This window comes from Peromyscus californicus, unplaced genomic scaffold (genome assembly GCF_007827085.1).
Source record: "Peromyscus californicus insignis strain IS unplaced genomic scaffold, ASM782708v3 Scaffold_11__1_contigs__length_118956290, whole genome shotgun sequence".
NCBI lineage: Eukaryota > Metazoa > Chordata > Mammalia > Rodentia > Cricetidae > Peromyscus > Peromyscus californicus.
Window position 1 is genome coordinate 15,793,119 of NW_026294402.1, and position 13,929 is coordinate 15,807,047.

Below are 13,929 nucleotides of genomic sequence, written 5' to 3' on the forward strand. Positions count from 1 at the left end.
TGAGGTATCTGTGGGTACCCACACTGAGGTTCCTGTTCAAGTTCCTAAACTCTTCATTTCCTAATTTCCTTAGTTTGGGTTTTATTGGTTCAATTTCCACTTTCAGTTCTTAAACTGTTATATTCTTATCCATCAAATATTTGTGTCTTCATAAATTCCTCTAGGTGATTCATTTCTTCTTTAAGGACCTCCATCCTAATCATAAAGACTATTTTAAGATCTTATTCTTGTGCTTCAGTTATGATGCAATACTTAGGGCCTACTGTGGTTGAGTTGCCAGGCTCTAGTGGTGACACATTATCCTAGCTGTTAGTGTGTTTCTATGATGGTATCTAGGCATGGGTTTAAGGAAGACTCCAATTCTAGGTGCCGATATCTGGCCTTGTGTTTATTGAATGGGTGTTTTGCTCCTCGGTTTCTGTTCCCTTCCCTGGTTTTTAGGAGAGTGTGGTGGTGGTCCTATGTTGCCAAGTGGGAAATTCTTCTGGTATCCTAATATGCATGGCCACAGGGGCTCCAGGTAAAATATATTTCTAGGTATTGGGAGCAGACACTTAGGAATGGGGATTGGCTAGGAAGGGGGGCTAAAAGGGTTCATAGGGGGGAGGAAAGGAGGGTGTTCCCCCAAGATCTGCTTAGTTAAGAATAAGAGGCAGTAATAGGTGGTCTGCTACAGAGCTGGGAATGAGACTGGGGGATTGGATTTGGAGAAATGGAGGGAGAGGTGAAGATCTGCAGTGAGCCTGCCTGTTTCCCTGGCTGGAACAGTGCCTCCTGGAGTTGAGGGTAGGGACAAACCAATGAGTTGCGAAAGGGAAGGTAGGAGGGAAAAAAAGTGTGATCCATTGGAGAAGGAGGTTGGAAGGAAGACAGGCCACAGAAGATGGTCTGCTGCAGAGCTGGGGATAGATTGGGGAATTGGATTTGGAGAAGCAGAGGGAAAGACCAAGATCTGCAGTTAGCCTTTCCTTGCCAGAGTAGCCTGTGGGCTCCTCATGTCTTTTATTTTCACATTTATTTGTTTTGTGGATGTGTGTGCTCATGTCATGAATGTGTCATGAATATGAAGGCCAGAGGATAACCTTCAGGAGTCAGTTCTTTCCTTCTATCATGGATGTTATGGGAATCATACTCAAGTTGTCAGGCTTGATGCCAAGTGCCTTTAACTAGTGAGCCATCTTGTCAGTCCATGTCTGTCTTTTGATAGATGAATTTAATCATGACATGTGAAGCACCTACTTTATAAAAGGATCATGCACTATGATTTTGATCCACACCTATAATGCAACGTTTATTCAACATATGCAATAACCAGGTGTCACACATCACATAACAGAATAAGTAAATCACCATAGAAAAAGTTACAAAAATAAAAGGCACTTAAAAAGTCAACACTCTTTCATGATACTCTCAACAAATATTTAATATATTTAATATAGAAATGATTGCACCTTAATTTGTTAATGACTATACATGTATGACAAGCCAGTGACTATCATCATAATCAGTAAAAACTCCAGAGCTTTTCCTTTAAGATCAAGAACAACAGCATCCCTTATATTCATCATGATACTGCAACTTTGAGCCAATTAAATAAGAAAAAGAAATAAAAGACATCTAAATAAGAAAGACAGCCGGGCGGTGGTGGCGCACGCCTTTAATCCCAGCACTCGGGAGGCAGAGCCAGGCGGATCTCTGTGAGTTCGAGGCCAGCCTGGGCTACCACGTGAGTTCCAGGAGAGGCGCAAAGCTACACAGAGAAACCCTGTCTCGAAAAACCAAAAAAAAAAAAAAAAAAAAAGAAAGACAAAAATGTTTGCATATACTGTCATTCTGAATGGAAGAAAAATTGGTAGAGCTATCTGAAAAACAGTGTCAAAGCTCCTCATAAAACTATAAATACACCAACTAAATAATCCGACAGACTGATTATGGGCATAAACTTAAGGAATGCTTACTGAGATATTTGCAATCTATGTTCAATGTAGCAGTTCAATTTATTTCCAACAATAGAGTATGGAAACAACCTAAGTGTTCATTTGTGTAAAGAAACTTCCATAGGGACTGGCAAGATGAGAAATTGACTGTTTTAAGGTAGAAGGCAAGGATGAAACCCAAGGTTCTCCTTTGACCTCTATATGCACACTGTAGAGCCCATACTCCTACAGAGATGCATGCACACTCACATCACATGTACACATACATACAAATGTTTTGAGTCTGTTCGTAAAGAGTAGAATGTCTACCCTTTTCATTTCTTAAAGGAAATTCTGTCATGCAAGACAACAGGCATGAAACTAGAAGACATTTTGTTATATCAAAATAAACCAAGACAAAAACTAAAAATACATTATAATATTTAAACATGGAGTGTAAATGGGTGAGGTTATGTGTGCATTTAATCCCAGCACTTGGGAGGCAGATCTCTGTAAGTTCAAGGCCAGGCTGGTCTACATAGTAAGTTACAAGATAGTCAGAACTACATAGTGAGACCCTGTCTTCAAAAGAGGGTGATAGAGTCAAACAGAAGAAAAAAATGTAATTGTGGTTACCAAGAGCTAAGAGTTAATGTTTATGAGTTATTGTTAAAGGTTATAAACTTTCAGTTACAAGATAACTTAAGAGTTCAGTTGATGAATATAGTTAACAATGTACTTTACCTGAATTTTCTAAGAGAGTAAAAATTGCTTCATAACACCAAAACCAAATTACTGTATCACATTTTAATTAAACTGATAATTGTTTTGTGTGTATATACTCCACAGAATCTTATACATCTTAAATAGATTTTAAAGACTGGAAAGTCATTAAGTGCAAATATTAAAAATATCTCAAATATTGAAAATGCAAAAAAATGGTTAAAACAAATTTATAAAACTATCAAGAAAGCCAAGTTTCTGTTAGTATACAAGATCTTAAGACAAAGAAACAACCTCCATATTCTATACACACATTTTCCCAAGTGTGAACCACTTCATGTTTACTGAATGTTGATGACTAATGTAAATAATTACTTTCCAACATTTCTTACTTTCACAAAATCCTCCACTATAGGTAATAAAAGCAATGAGCAGAAATACAATTTTCCACATTGTATATCAATAGTTTCTCTCACATACTTCTAAAAAGCCCATGAAACAGTGAAGGCTTTCCAATTTCTGACACTGTGCAGCTTCAAAGTGGGTTCATGTGAACTTGATTTTGAGCATTCTGATGACTTCCCATACTCTTTGAGTTCATGAGGCATCTTTGCAACATGAGTTCTTTCACATCTTTAAAGCCAACTAGTATATAATCACTTTACAAATGGCTTACACTGATAAGCTTTCTTGCCACTGTGAATTTGAATGCACTGTTAAAGCAATAGAACTTCCTAAAGCAGTCTCTTCATTCCTTCCAACCAAAGAATTTATCTCAAGGGTTTTTATGTGTCCTGAAATATGAGAACTACTGAAAGGTATTCCGTAACTTTTACATTTATAGGCTTTCTCCCCACTGTGAATTCTGACATGTTTACTTAGATGTGAGTAAACAGCAAAAGCTTTCCCACACTCCTTACATTCATAGGGTTTCTCTCCAGTGTGAGTTCGCATGTGAATGTGAAGGTAGGAGGAACATGTAAATGCCTTCCCACACACATTACACTCAAAGGGCTTCTCTCCAGTATGAATTCTCAGATGTGCAATAAGATATGAAGAAGAAGCAAAGGCCTTTCCACACTGGTCACATTCATATGGTTTCTCTCCTGTGTGACTTCTTATATGTTCAAGGAGGCCTGAAGATGTAGTAAAGGCTTTCCCACATTCTTTACAAGTATAGGGCTTCTCCCCAGTGTGAGTTCGTATATGTTTTGTGAGACCAGAACGCACAGTGAATGCTTTCCCACATTCCTCACACTTATGAGGTTTCTCCCCTGTGTGAATTCTTACATGTTTACTCAGATGTGAAGAAACAGTAAAGGCTTTTCCACATTCCTTACATATATAAGGTTTCTCTCCAGTGTGAGTCCGTATGTGATTATGAAGGTAGGAAGAACATGCAAATGCTTTTCCACACACATTGCATTCAAAGGGATTTTCTCCAGTGTGTGTTCGTAAATGTTTAGTAAGACTTGTGCGCTCAGTGAAGGCTCTGCCACATTCCTTACATACATAGGGCTTCTCTCCAGTGTGAGTCCGCATGTGAATGCGAAGGTAAGAGGAACATGTAAACGCTTTCCCACATACTTTACACTCATAGGGCTTCTCTCCAGTGTGTGTTCTCAAATGTGTAATAAGAGTTGAGGAAGAAGCAAAAGCTTTTCCACAATGATCACATTCAAAGGGTCTCTCTCCCATATGACTTTTCATATGTTTAATAAGGCCTGAGGTTGAAGTGAAGGCTTTCCCACATTCCTTACATTTATAAGGCTTCTCTCCAGTATGTGTTGGTAAATGTTTACTAAGGCCAGAGCGCCCTGTGAAGGCTTTGCCACAGTCCTTACATTTATAGGGCTTTATTCCAGTGTGAACTCGAAAGTGATCATTAAGGCATGAGGAATTTCTAAAGCATTTTCCACAAACCTTACATTCAAAGGGTTTCTCTTCAGTGTGAGTTTTTAAGTGCTGAGTTAGAGGGTAACACCTAGAAAAAGCTTTCCCACATTCCTTACATTGATAAGGTTTCTCCCCAGTGTGGGTACGCATATGAATATTAAGGTTGGCAGAATATTTAAAACTTTTCCCACATTCATTACATTCATAGGATTTTTTTCCAGTGCATGTTTGACCCACAGCTGGGTTAAAAGCATCACCACACCGTACCCATTTAAAGAGTTTGTCTTCACTGTGAGTTCTCCCAGATGCCTGAAGATATGACTGACTATCCAAGGCTTGCTGAAATTCACTAGATTCGAGGAATTTGGCTTGTACACATGTTGTCTGGTAAACATCACTTGCAGCCAGACTGATGTCTTTTTCATACTGGCTTAATTCAGGACCTTTGTCTGCAGAAGAGTTTTCCTCAGGCCAAGTAGGAATGGCTTGTCCATACTGAACACAATCATAAATGTTTCCTCTGTTTTGAATATCTTTGTGTGTCAGACTACATGAAGGTTCTTTGAAGTTGTCTTCACGTGGCTTAAAGTCACACAGCTCCTTTCCATTGTGGCTATTTGACTGTTGATTAAAAGAAAATAATAATATATTAATTTTTTTTGAAATTTATTAGTATACTTCACTCATCTAAAGACATGAACATGATGAGGATGAAAGTTTTTCCAATTTTAATTACATGTATTTCACTCAATGCGAATGAAAAAATCCTATTGCAAGAATCTTATGCCTTCTGTTCTAATTCTGAAAGGCTCCCTGTGCTTTCATGAAATTGTTTTAAAAGCCCAATATCTGTAACTATAAGTAGGAATACGAGCTTATGGGAACTCAAGTTTCAAACTAGAATTAGAACATCTTTCTAGACTCTATGGATGTAAGCTATTTCTCTCTAATACCTCTTTATTTGGAAGGATTTTAATGAAATTTACATGAAATACCTAGTCTATTTTAATGAAGAAAATATGAAATATCTCTTGTGACTCTTACCAGTTGTATCTCATTTGATATTTTTAACTGAAAAATATCCTGCTGAAACATTGTCCCTCTGGTGTTAAGTCGCATAGCCCATTCTGAAGTTAAACAACAACAAGAACCATGTAAGTGCTTCCACAGAGAAATAAACATTAATAATTACACATCTAATTTGAATTTGTATTCATATTAAACAAGTTAAAAACAAAGCTATGTTATGTTAGCAACTTGGCTAGGTCTAGGATTTTACAGGCTGGGATATAGGTCTGTGTCAAAATAAAAGAGGTCCTAAGAGCTAGAGAGATGGCTCAGAGGCTAAGACCACTTGCTGTTCTTGTTTAAAAATAAATAAATAAAACACCCAGATTCAGTCCCCAGTACCCACATCAGACAGCTCACAACTACTTCTGACTTCATTCCAGGGGACCTGGCACCCCCTTCTGACCACCACAAGCACCTGTAGGCACAAGGCACACATGAACTCACACAGGCCCATATGCATCACATAAAACTTAAAACAATAATATTTTTAAGAGGCTCTGGATCCAATAGTCAATAATAATAATGATAACAATAAAAACATAAACATAAAATATAATTACAAAGAGAATAGGCAGTCAAAATTTAGAAATGAATGATTTTCTCTGAAATTTAAATGCACTGATAAACAGAGACAGTATTATTAAGGGAGTAAAGAAAGATTTGGACTATTGAGATTGTAAAAAATTCTAAGTAAAGTAATGGAATTTGGAAACATCTCCTAAAACTTTCAAGTCCAATGGCCTCAGCCTCCTGACTCAAGTTTTCACTTCTTGGTGATATATACACCTTAATGGTAGAGCACTTACTTAGCTTGCCATGCCATCCACAGAATTGGGGTGGGGGGGGTGTCCCTACTGTATTCCAAATAGACTCAACTCCCAAACATTTACTTTGGTGAACTCCTCTCTCAACTACTCTAAACTCTTCTGCATCCAAACAAGAGCTTGAGCTGGGTTTGATGAGCTGACATCCTATACATGAAGAAAGATGCACTCATGAAAGCAGATCAAGCAAGAAAGGGTATACCTTTCCATGACTTACAAACTATGGTTTCAAAAACAGCAATGAAATACTGCTGAAGACTCCAACACGTAAATACCCCTTTTATAGTCAATAGGTACTGGTTTCTTTCCCTTAAAGCCTAAAGTGATGGTTACAAGGACAAGACAAAACACTAATACTGAGACAGCTCACCAAGTAAAAATGCTTGACACTAAGCATGACCACCTGATTTACCTGTCTGGGACATGGTGGAAGAAAAGAACTAACTCCCACAAACTGACTACTGACTTTTAGATGTGTGCTATGACAAACAAAAAAATAAATGTAAACAGAACATTTTTAAGCACTAATATTAATCAAATAGAAAAGAAAGTGAAAGAAAAAAATCTGAGATAGGTTTCTCCACTGTGTGTCTCTAGCTGGTCTAAAACTTTATAGACCCAGACTGGCTTTGAACTCACAGATATATGCCTGTCTCTACTTCCTGGAATGCTAGGATGAAAGGCATGTGTCACCACATCCACAAGATCTTTGTTATTATGGAGAAAAAAAGTTACACTAGTATTAAATATTTCAGTGCATCAGAACCATATGGAGGAACTGTTAAAACAGAGATGATCAAGGCACCAAATTAAATGTTTCTGATTCAGTTGGTCAAAGGTAGTCTGAAAATGTACTTTTAGTAGAGCAGAACAGCAACACTAGTGATTTTAGGACTGTGTCTTAAAAAGCACCACAACTGATTAAAACACAGTAGGGCAGAGTTTGAGACCTCTGTTTCTCTTCTCTGTCTCTGTCTCTGTCTCTCTGTCTGTCTGTGTCTCTGTCTCTCTCTCTCTGTCTCTCTGTCTCTGTCTCTCTTTCTCTCTGTCTCTGTCTCTCTCTGTCTCTGTCTCTGTCTCTCTCTCTTTCTGTCTTTTGAGAGAGTCTCTGTATGTAGTCCCGGCTATTATGGAGCTCACTATGTAGACCAGGCTGAACTCAAATACAGAGATCCTCTTGCCTCTGCCTCCCTAATACTGGGATTAAAGCATGTGCCACCATGCCTGGCCTTTTGTTATTGTCTAGCCCTCTGTTATTTTCTGTCCTTAGAGCTGCCATCACCAATCCTAAAACACAGAAAACTCATAGGTGTGATGGCTCAGCAGGGAAAGGTGCTTGATGCCAAGCCTGACAACCTAGGTTCCATCTTTACAACTCACGTGATAGGAGGAGATGACTCCCAAAAGTTGTCCTCTGAACTCCACTTGTGGACTATGATACACACACACAAACACACACACACACACACACACACACACACACACACACACACACACCATAAAATTAAAAAATATAATTAGAAAAATATACAAATATTTTTGTTCTGTGAGCATCTATAGGGAATGAGGGGAACCTCACCTAATGAGGCCAGGTTCTGGTAGTTCTCCAGCATCACCTCTCTGTAAAGGTTCCTTTGTTTTGTGTCCAATAAAGTCCATTCCTCCTGGGTGAAGTCTATAGCCACATCCTCAAAGGTCACTGACTCCTACAATCACACACACTTGGATTTGAGCCCACTAACATCTCCATCCAAGGTCACAGGAGATTGAGGATGGAAACTCAATGTTACAAAGAGCTGGGAGTTCTCCAGCAGTCTATGCCAGAGTTCAGTGGATAGACCTAGGCACTCTTAATATCCATCTCACTACTATTAATTTTCACTTTCACATCTTACTTTTAAAGACAGGGTTGGCCAGGTTGGCTGACCCTAAACTATTTCCTCACCTTTACCTACCCAGTGCTGGGATTAAAGACATACACCACTAATCTAGTGCCTAGACTCCATCCTTACATCTTCCTTGAAACATCCCATTATCTCACCCACAACCAGACCAGATACTCTTTCTCATTTATTTCCTTCTACTTAAACATGCTAAACACACTGCACACACTTGATAAGTGGTGATAGGTGAATAACGTCTTTCAGAAAGGAGAACATTCATCCTCTTTATCAACTATCAGAACACAATAAAATCAGAAATACACACAATCAGGGTCATGAAGGTGAAGATTAATTATGAATTACTGAAATACTGGAATGATTTCACAGTAATCCTAAACCAATAAAAAAGTTTACTTTTCTCATTGATATGATAAAATATATGACAAGAAGCAACTTCGGGGAGAAAGGATTTATTCTGGCTTACAGTTTGAGGGGATATAGTAATGAAGAAATACAACTAATCACTCAGTCCTAGAATAAGGTTTTATTTCGTTCCAGAAACTCTGGAGAAAAATGTCTGCCTACATGGAAATGTGTCAGCCTTATGGGTGTAATGGCAGGATACACTTTAGTCACACCTGGTAACTATTTGTCAGGCAGTCAGACACCATCCTGTCCATCTCTGTCCTTTCATTATAAAAGTAGCATGGGTCCCTAGAAAATGAACCTAGTGGGGGAAAAAGAAACCAGAGTTATCCATAATTCTCACATTTACAAACATGGATGTCATCCTATCCTAGTTCAAAATTCCCATATAATCCCCCCCCCTCTCTCTCTCTCTCTCTCACACACACACAAAACTCATCTCATCTTATTGCTTCTCATCTCGAATGCATACAGAACTACCACACAGTGCCAGAGCAGTCAACCTCAGAAAAAAGAACGGTGAGCCACACTGCCCATGAGGACAAGTATATCAGCCTTTTTACAGGTAAAGAACAATAAGCCCTAGAAACGGGACCTATTAACTGCACATGGTAAAGGAACTCATGAATGAAATCAAGTGGCACCCATAACCAAAGAACACATATCAGCAAGCTGGCTTATAAAACAGACAACTTCAGCAACTCTTGCCAATTTCAGCCATCTATATTAGCTATTTTTCTTGTTGCTATGATAAAAATACCCAACAAGAAACAACTTTGGAGGCTGGAGAGATGGCTCAATTATTAAGAGCACTTGTTGCTATTACAGAGGACCTATGTTCAGTTCCTAGCAACAATACAGTAATTCACAACCATCTATAACTCCAGCTCCAGAAGATCTAATACCCTTTTATGACCTCCACAGGTCATAAATGTGGTCCACAGACACACATGGAGGCAAACACATAAAAAAATAAAATGAATAAATCTTTTTAAAAAAATAAAAAAGAAGCAACTCAATGGAGAGTTTATTTTGGCTTATAGTTCAAAAGGATATAATCCTTGAAATATACCGGAACACTATCTTCCAGACTTTGAAGGACATGTCTAGGTAGTTTATACACACAAGGGGCCAGTGGTGATCTTCTCCTCTCTCTACAGGGGAGCACACGGCAACAGGAGTGGGAGGCTGACTGGTTACATTACATCAGCAGTCGACAAAGAGAGAACGAACAGGAAGTTGGGCTGGCCTACAAAACCTCAAGGCCCATTCAACACTGAGCCGCTTCCTCCAGCAAAGCTCCACCTCCTGAAAGTTCTACAACCTTTCCAAACAACACTACATGCTGGGAACCAAGGGTTCCTGTAAATCATTGGGATAATTTCATATTCAAACCACAGAAGCATCCCTGAGATGCAGCATGACTATTCCAAGCCCAGAGCAGCAACACCTATTCCATCTGTACAAGGAGCACACAACACATGAGCAAGACTTACCATGAGACAAAGTGATGGCTTCCATCCTGAAAGGATGATGGTGAAATACACTGGAACACTTTCTTCCAGAATTTGAAGGACACGTGTAGGCAGTTTACATATATAAGTGGCCCCAGTGGTGATCTTTCCTCTTTCTACATCGTTACTTGCATTCTTGAAGACATGGATCATCAGCAAATCTTATCTATCAATAATAAAGCATCATAATTAGCTCTCTCTCTTTTTGATGGTGATATGAGTGAAAGCCACTAAAAATGATAACACATCGGCTGGAGAGATGGCTGAGCAGTTAAGAGCACTTGCTGCTCTTCTAGAGGATCTGAGTACAGTTTTCAGCACCCATGTTGGGCTGATCACAAACACCTGTAACTTCAGCTCCAGGTGATCAAGCACTCTCTTCTGCCTCTGTGGATACCTTCATATACATGGAATACATTCATACAGACATTCGTAGACAAAAATAAAAATTTTAAAATTAACTATCCTAAGGTTTCAAGGGTTCCTATCATTAGCAACATTGATGTGATTGTCGTTCTGTATGATGCGAATATGTGTTGCTCTGATTGGTTGATAAATAAAGCTGTTTGGCCAATGGTGAGGCAGAATAAGGTTAGGTGGGACATTCTAACTAGAGAGAGAGGAAGGAGAAAGAGAGCTGAGGAAATGCTACTGGCTGCCACCAGGAGAAGCAAGATGTAAAGTATCAGTAAGCCACAAGCCATGTGGCAAAATATAGATTTATAGAAATGGGTTAATTTAAGATGTAAGAGCTAGTTAGCAAGAAGCCTAAACCATCAGGCCATATAGTTTAAAAATAATACAATCCTCTGTGTGTTTATTTGGGTCTGAGCAGATGCAGACCAGGTAGAACACAGGGAAACTTCCAGCTGCATTTATGTTCAAAAACGTAGATTCAGAGGGCTGGGGAGATGGTTCAGTGGTTAGAGTGCTGTTGCTCTTGCAAAGGACCTGGGTTCAGTTCCCAGCAACCACATAGTGGCATACATCCATCCATAACTCTAGTTATCCTCTTTGGACCTCCACAGGCACCACAAATGGAACACACATATACAAGCAAAACACTCATACACATAAAATAAATAAATTAAAAAGAAACAAAAACATCTAGATTTAGGACCAGTAAGATGACTCAGCAGGTAAAAGTGCTTACAGATAGACACGGCAGCCTGAGTGCAATCTCTGGGACCCATATGGTAGACAGAGAAAAATCAACTCTTGAAAGTTGTCCTCCACTGTGGGGCATTTACCCACCAACCCCACAGTTCCCCAGAGTTTTCTTGAGTGTGAGCAGCAGGAAATATTAGATAGAAGGATTTATTGCGGAGAATATTGTGGAGATAAACAGATACAAAATAAAGGATAGCCTCGAGAGGGCCTGGAACCTTTTCCAACGGCCGACTGTCTCTGCCCCAGGGTATTTATAGAGACGCCAAGGGGGTGGAGCAAAAGACCTCCCCCCAGCACAGCCAAGTGCAGACCATCTCAGACACCTGCATTCAGGCCCATGGTCCTAATCATCCTCTATACGGACATGCTGGGTAAAGTCACGAGGAACCAAAAAACGGGCTCCCACACTCCACACTCATACTGTGACATGAGTCCTTCCCCCATCCAGTAACACATACTAAATCAATAAATGTATAAATGTGTCATAAAACAAACAAGACTCAGAAAGAAAAAAAAAACACAGAATTGTTCTAATCATCTACTTAAGAGATGAAATAAAGCTTTAGGCACTTTGACCCTAAATTCTGATGTGGTAAATGGCACTCCTCAATGGGATCACAATATAGAAGACAATAAAAATTAACACCTGGCTCACTTACTTTTGCTGCAAAAGATTAAAACCAGAACATCAAATGGGGTTGTTTGTTTGTTTTGTTAGTTTGAACCAAGTCTCCTATAGTCCAGGCTGGCTTCATACTAAATATGCAGTTGAGACTGACCCTGAAGCCCTAAGCATCCTGCAGTACTTCCCAAGTACTGGAATTACATACATCTACCACCATCATGGCCAACTTCAGCATAAATTTACCAAAAAAAGTCTGACTAGGGAGCTACCAAGATGGCTCAGTGAGTAAAATGCTTGCTGCACAACCTGGCAATCTGAATTTGATTCCTACAATGCACATGAAGGTAGAAGGAGAGAAACAACTACAAAGTTTTCCTCTATCCTATCCATGCTTGCACCATCTCTCTCTCTCTCTCTCTCTCTCTCTCTCTCTCTCTCTCTCTCTCTCTCTCTCTCACACACACACACACACACACACACACACACACACACACACACACCATACAAACAATAAAAATTGATGAATACATTGTTTGGAAAAAGACACTTAAGAGCTGGAAAACTGGTTCAACAATTAAGAGACATAATTGTTCTTATAAAAGACCCAAGTTTGGTTCCCAGAACCATGTCAGGAGGACCACAACCACCTGTAACTCCAATTCCAAAGTATCCAACACTCTCTTCTCAGGACCTGCCCTCACATGCACAAACCACCATGAAGACACACATGCATACACAAAATTGAAAGCAAAAATTTAAAAGAAACATCAGACTATATCTGAAGCACTAATAAAGTCAAACACAGTCTCTATCTATAAACACTGAGATGCATGTTTTGAGCTCTATGGTTTTGCTCCTAGCAGAGGGCAGAAACCACTCAGAGGGTACGCTGGCTCGTTTTGTGTCAACTTGACAAGGAGGAAACCTCAATTAAGAAGTCCCCATAAGATAGGGTTGTAGGCAGGCCTTGTTTTAGGGTTTCTATTACTGTGAAGAGACACCATGAGCACAGCAACTCTTATAAATGAAAACATTTAATTCAGTGGCTTACAGTTTCATGGTGCTGAAGAAGCTGAGAGTTTACATCTTGATCCAAAGGCAACAGGAAGTGAACTGTCTCACTGAGTGTAGCTTGAACATAGGAGACCTCCAAGCCCATCCCTACAGTCACACACTTCCTCCAACAAGGTCATACCTACTCCAATAAGGCCAAACTTCCTAATAATGCCACTCCCTTTGGGGGCCATTTTCTTTCAAACCACCACATTTTACTCCCTGGCCTCTACAGACATGTGGCCATATCACAATGCAAAACTGCATTCAGTCCAACTTCAAACTAGTTTATCACAGTCTCAAACTTATATAAAAGACTAAAGTTCAAAGTCTCTTCTGAAATTCATGTAATCTCTTAACTGTAACCCCCTGTAAAATTCCAATCAAAAAGCAGATCACCAGAATCCATCCCTGCTGTGGGATGTTCAGTATGGCAAATGTGTTGCTGATTAGTCAATAAATAAAACACTGATTGGCCATTGGCTAGGCAGGAAGTGTAGGCGGGACAAGGAGGAGAATAAAGTTGGGAAGTGGAAGGCTGAGTCAGAGAGACACTGCCAGCCGCCACGATGAGAAACAGCATATGAAGATGCCGGTAAGCCACGAGCCATGTGGCAAGGTATAGATTAATGGAAATGGATTAATTTAAGCTGTAAGAACAGTTAGCAAGAAGCCTGCCATGGCCATACAGTTTGTAACCAATATAAGTTTCTGTGTTTACTTGGTCAGGTCTGAGCGTCTGTGGGACTGGCAGGTGAGGGAGATTTGTCCTGACTGTGGGCCAGGCAGGAAAACTCAAGCTACACATTCCTGGTGCATGAGTGGACT

General features: G+C 39.6%; 1 protein-coding gene across 5 annotated transcripts in view; it reads right to left on the reverse strand.

Moving 5' to 3' along the window:
• Nucleotides 1-1,397: 1,397 nt before the first annotated feature.
• The window catches only part of LOC128119735 (zinc finger protein 883-like), a 34,667-nt gene continuing 22,135 nt past the window's right edge, over nucleotides 1,398-13,929 (reverse strand). The window contains exons 1-5 of one of the 5 annotated variants that reach the window (XM_052753227.1): nucleotides 10,236-10,381; nucleotides 8,952-9,040; nucleotides 8,010-8,136; nucleotides 5,580-5,662; nucleotides 1,398-5,156 (exon numbers count right to left, since the gene is read on the reverse strand). In XM_052753227.1, coding sequence (XP_052609187.1) covers nucleotides 3,312-5,156; nucleotides 5,580-5,662; nucleotides 8,010-8,136; nucleotides 8,952-9,040; nucleotides 10,236-10,260 — 2,169 coding nt within the window. In that variant the 5' untranslated portion in view covers nucleotides 10,261-10,381 and the 3' untranslated portion in view covers nucleotides 1,398-3,311. Of the gene's footprint in view, nucleotides 5,157-5,579; nucleotides 5,663-5,949; nucleotides 6,022-8,009; nucleotides 8,137-8,951; nucleotides 9,041-10,235; nucleotides 10,420-13,929 lie in introns of those variants that run through there. The other 4 variants (XM_052753254.1, XM_052753262.1, XM_052753247.1 and 1 more) reach the window with 4 other exon arrangements.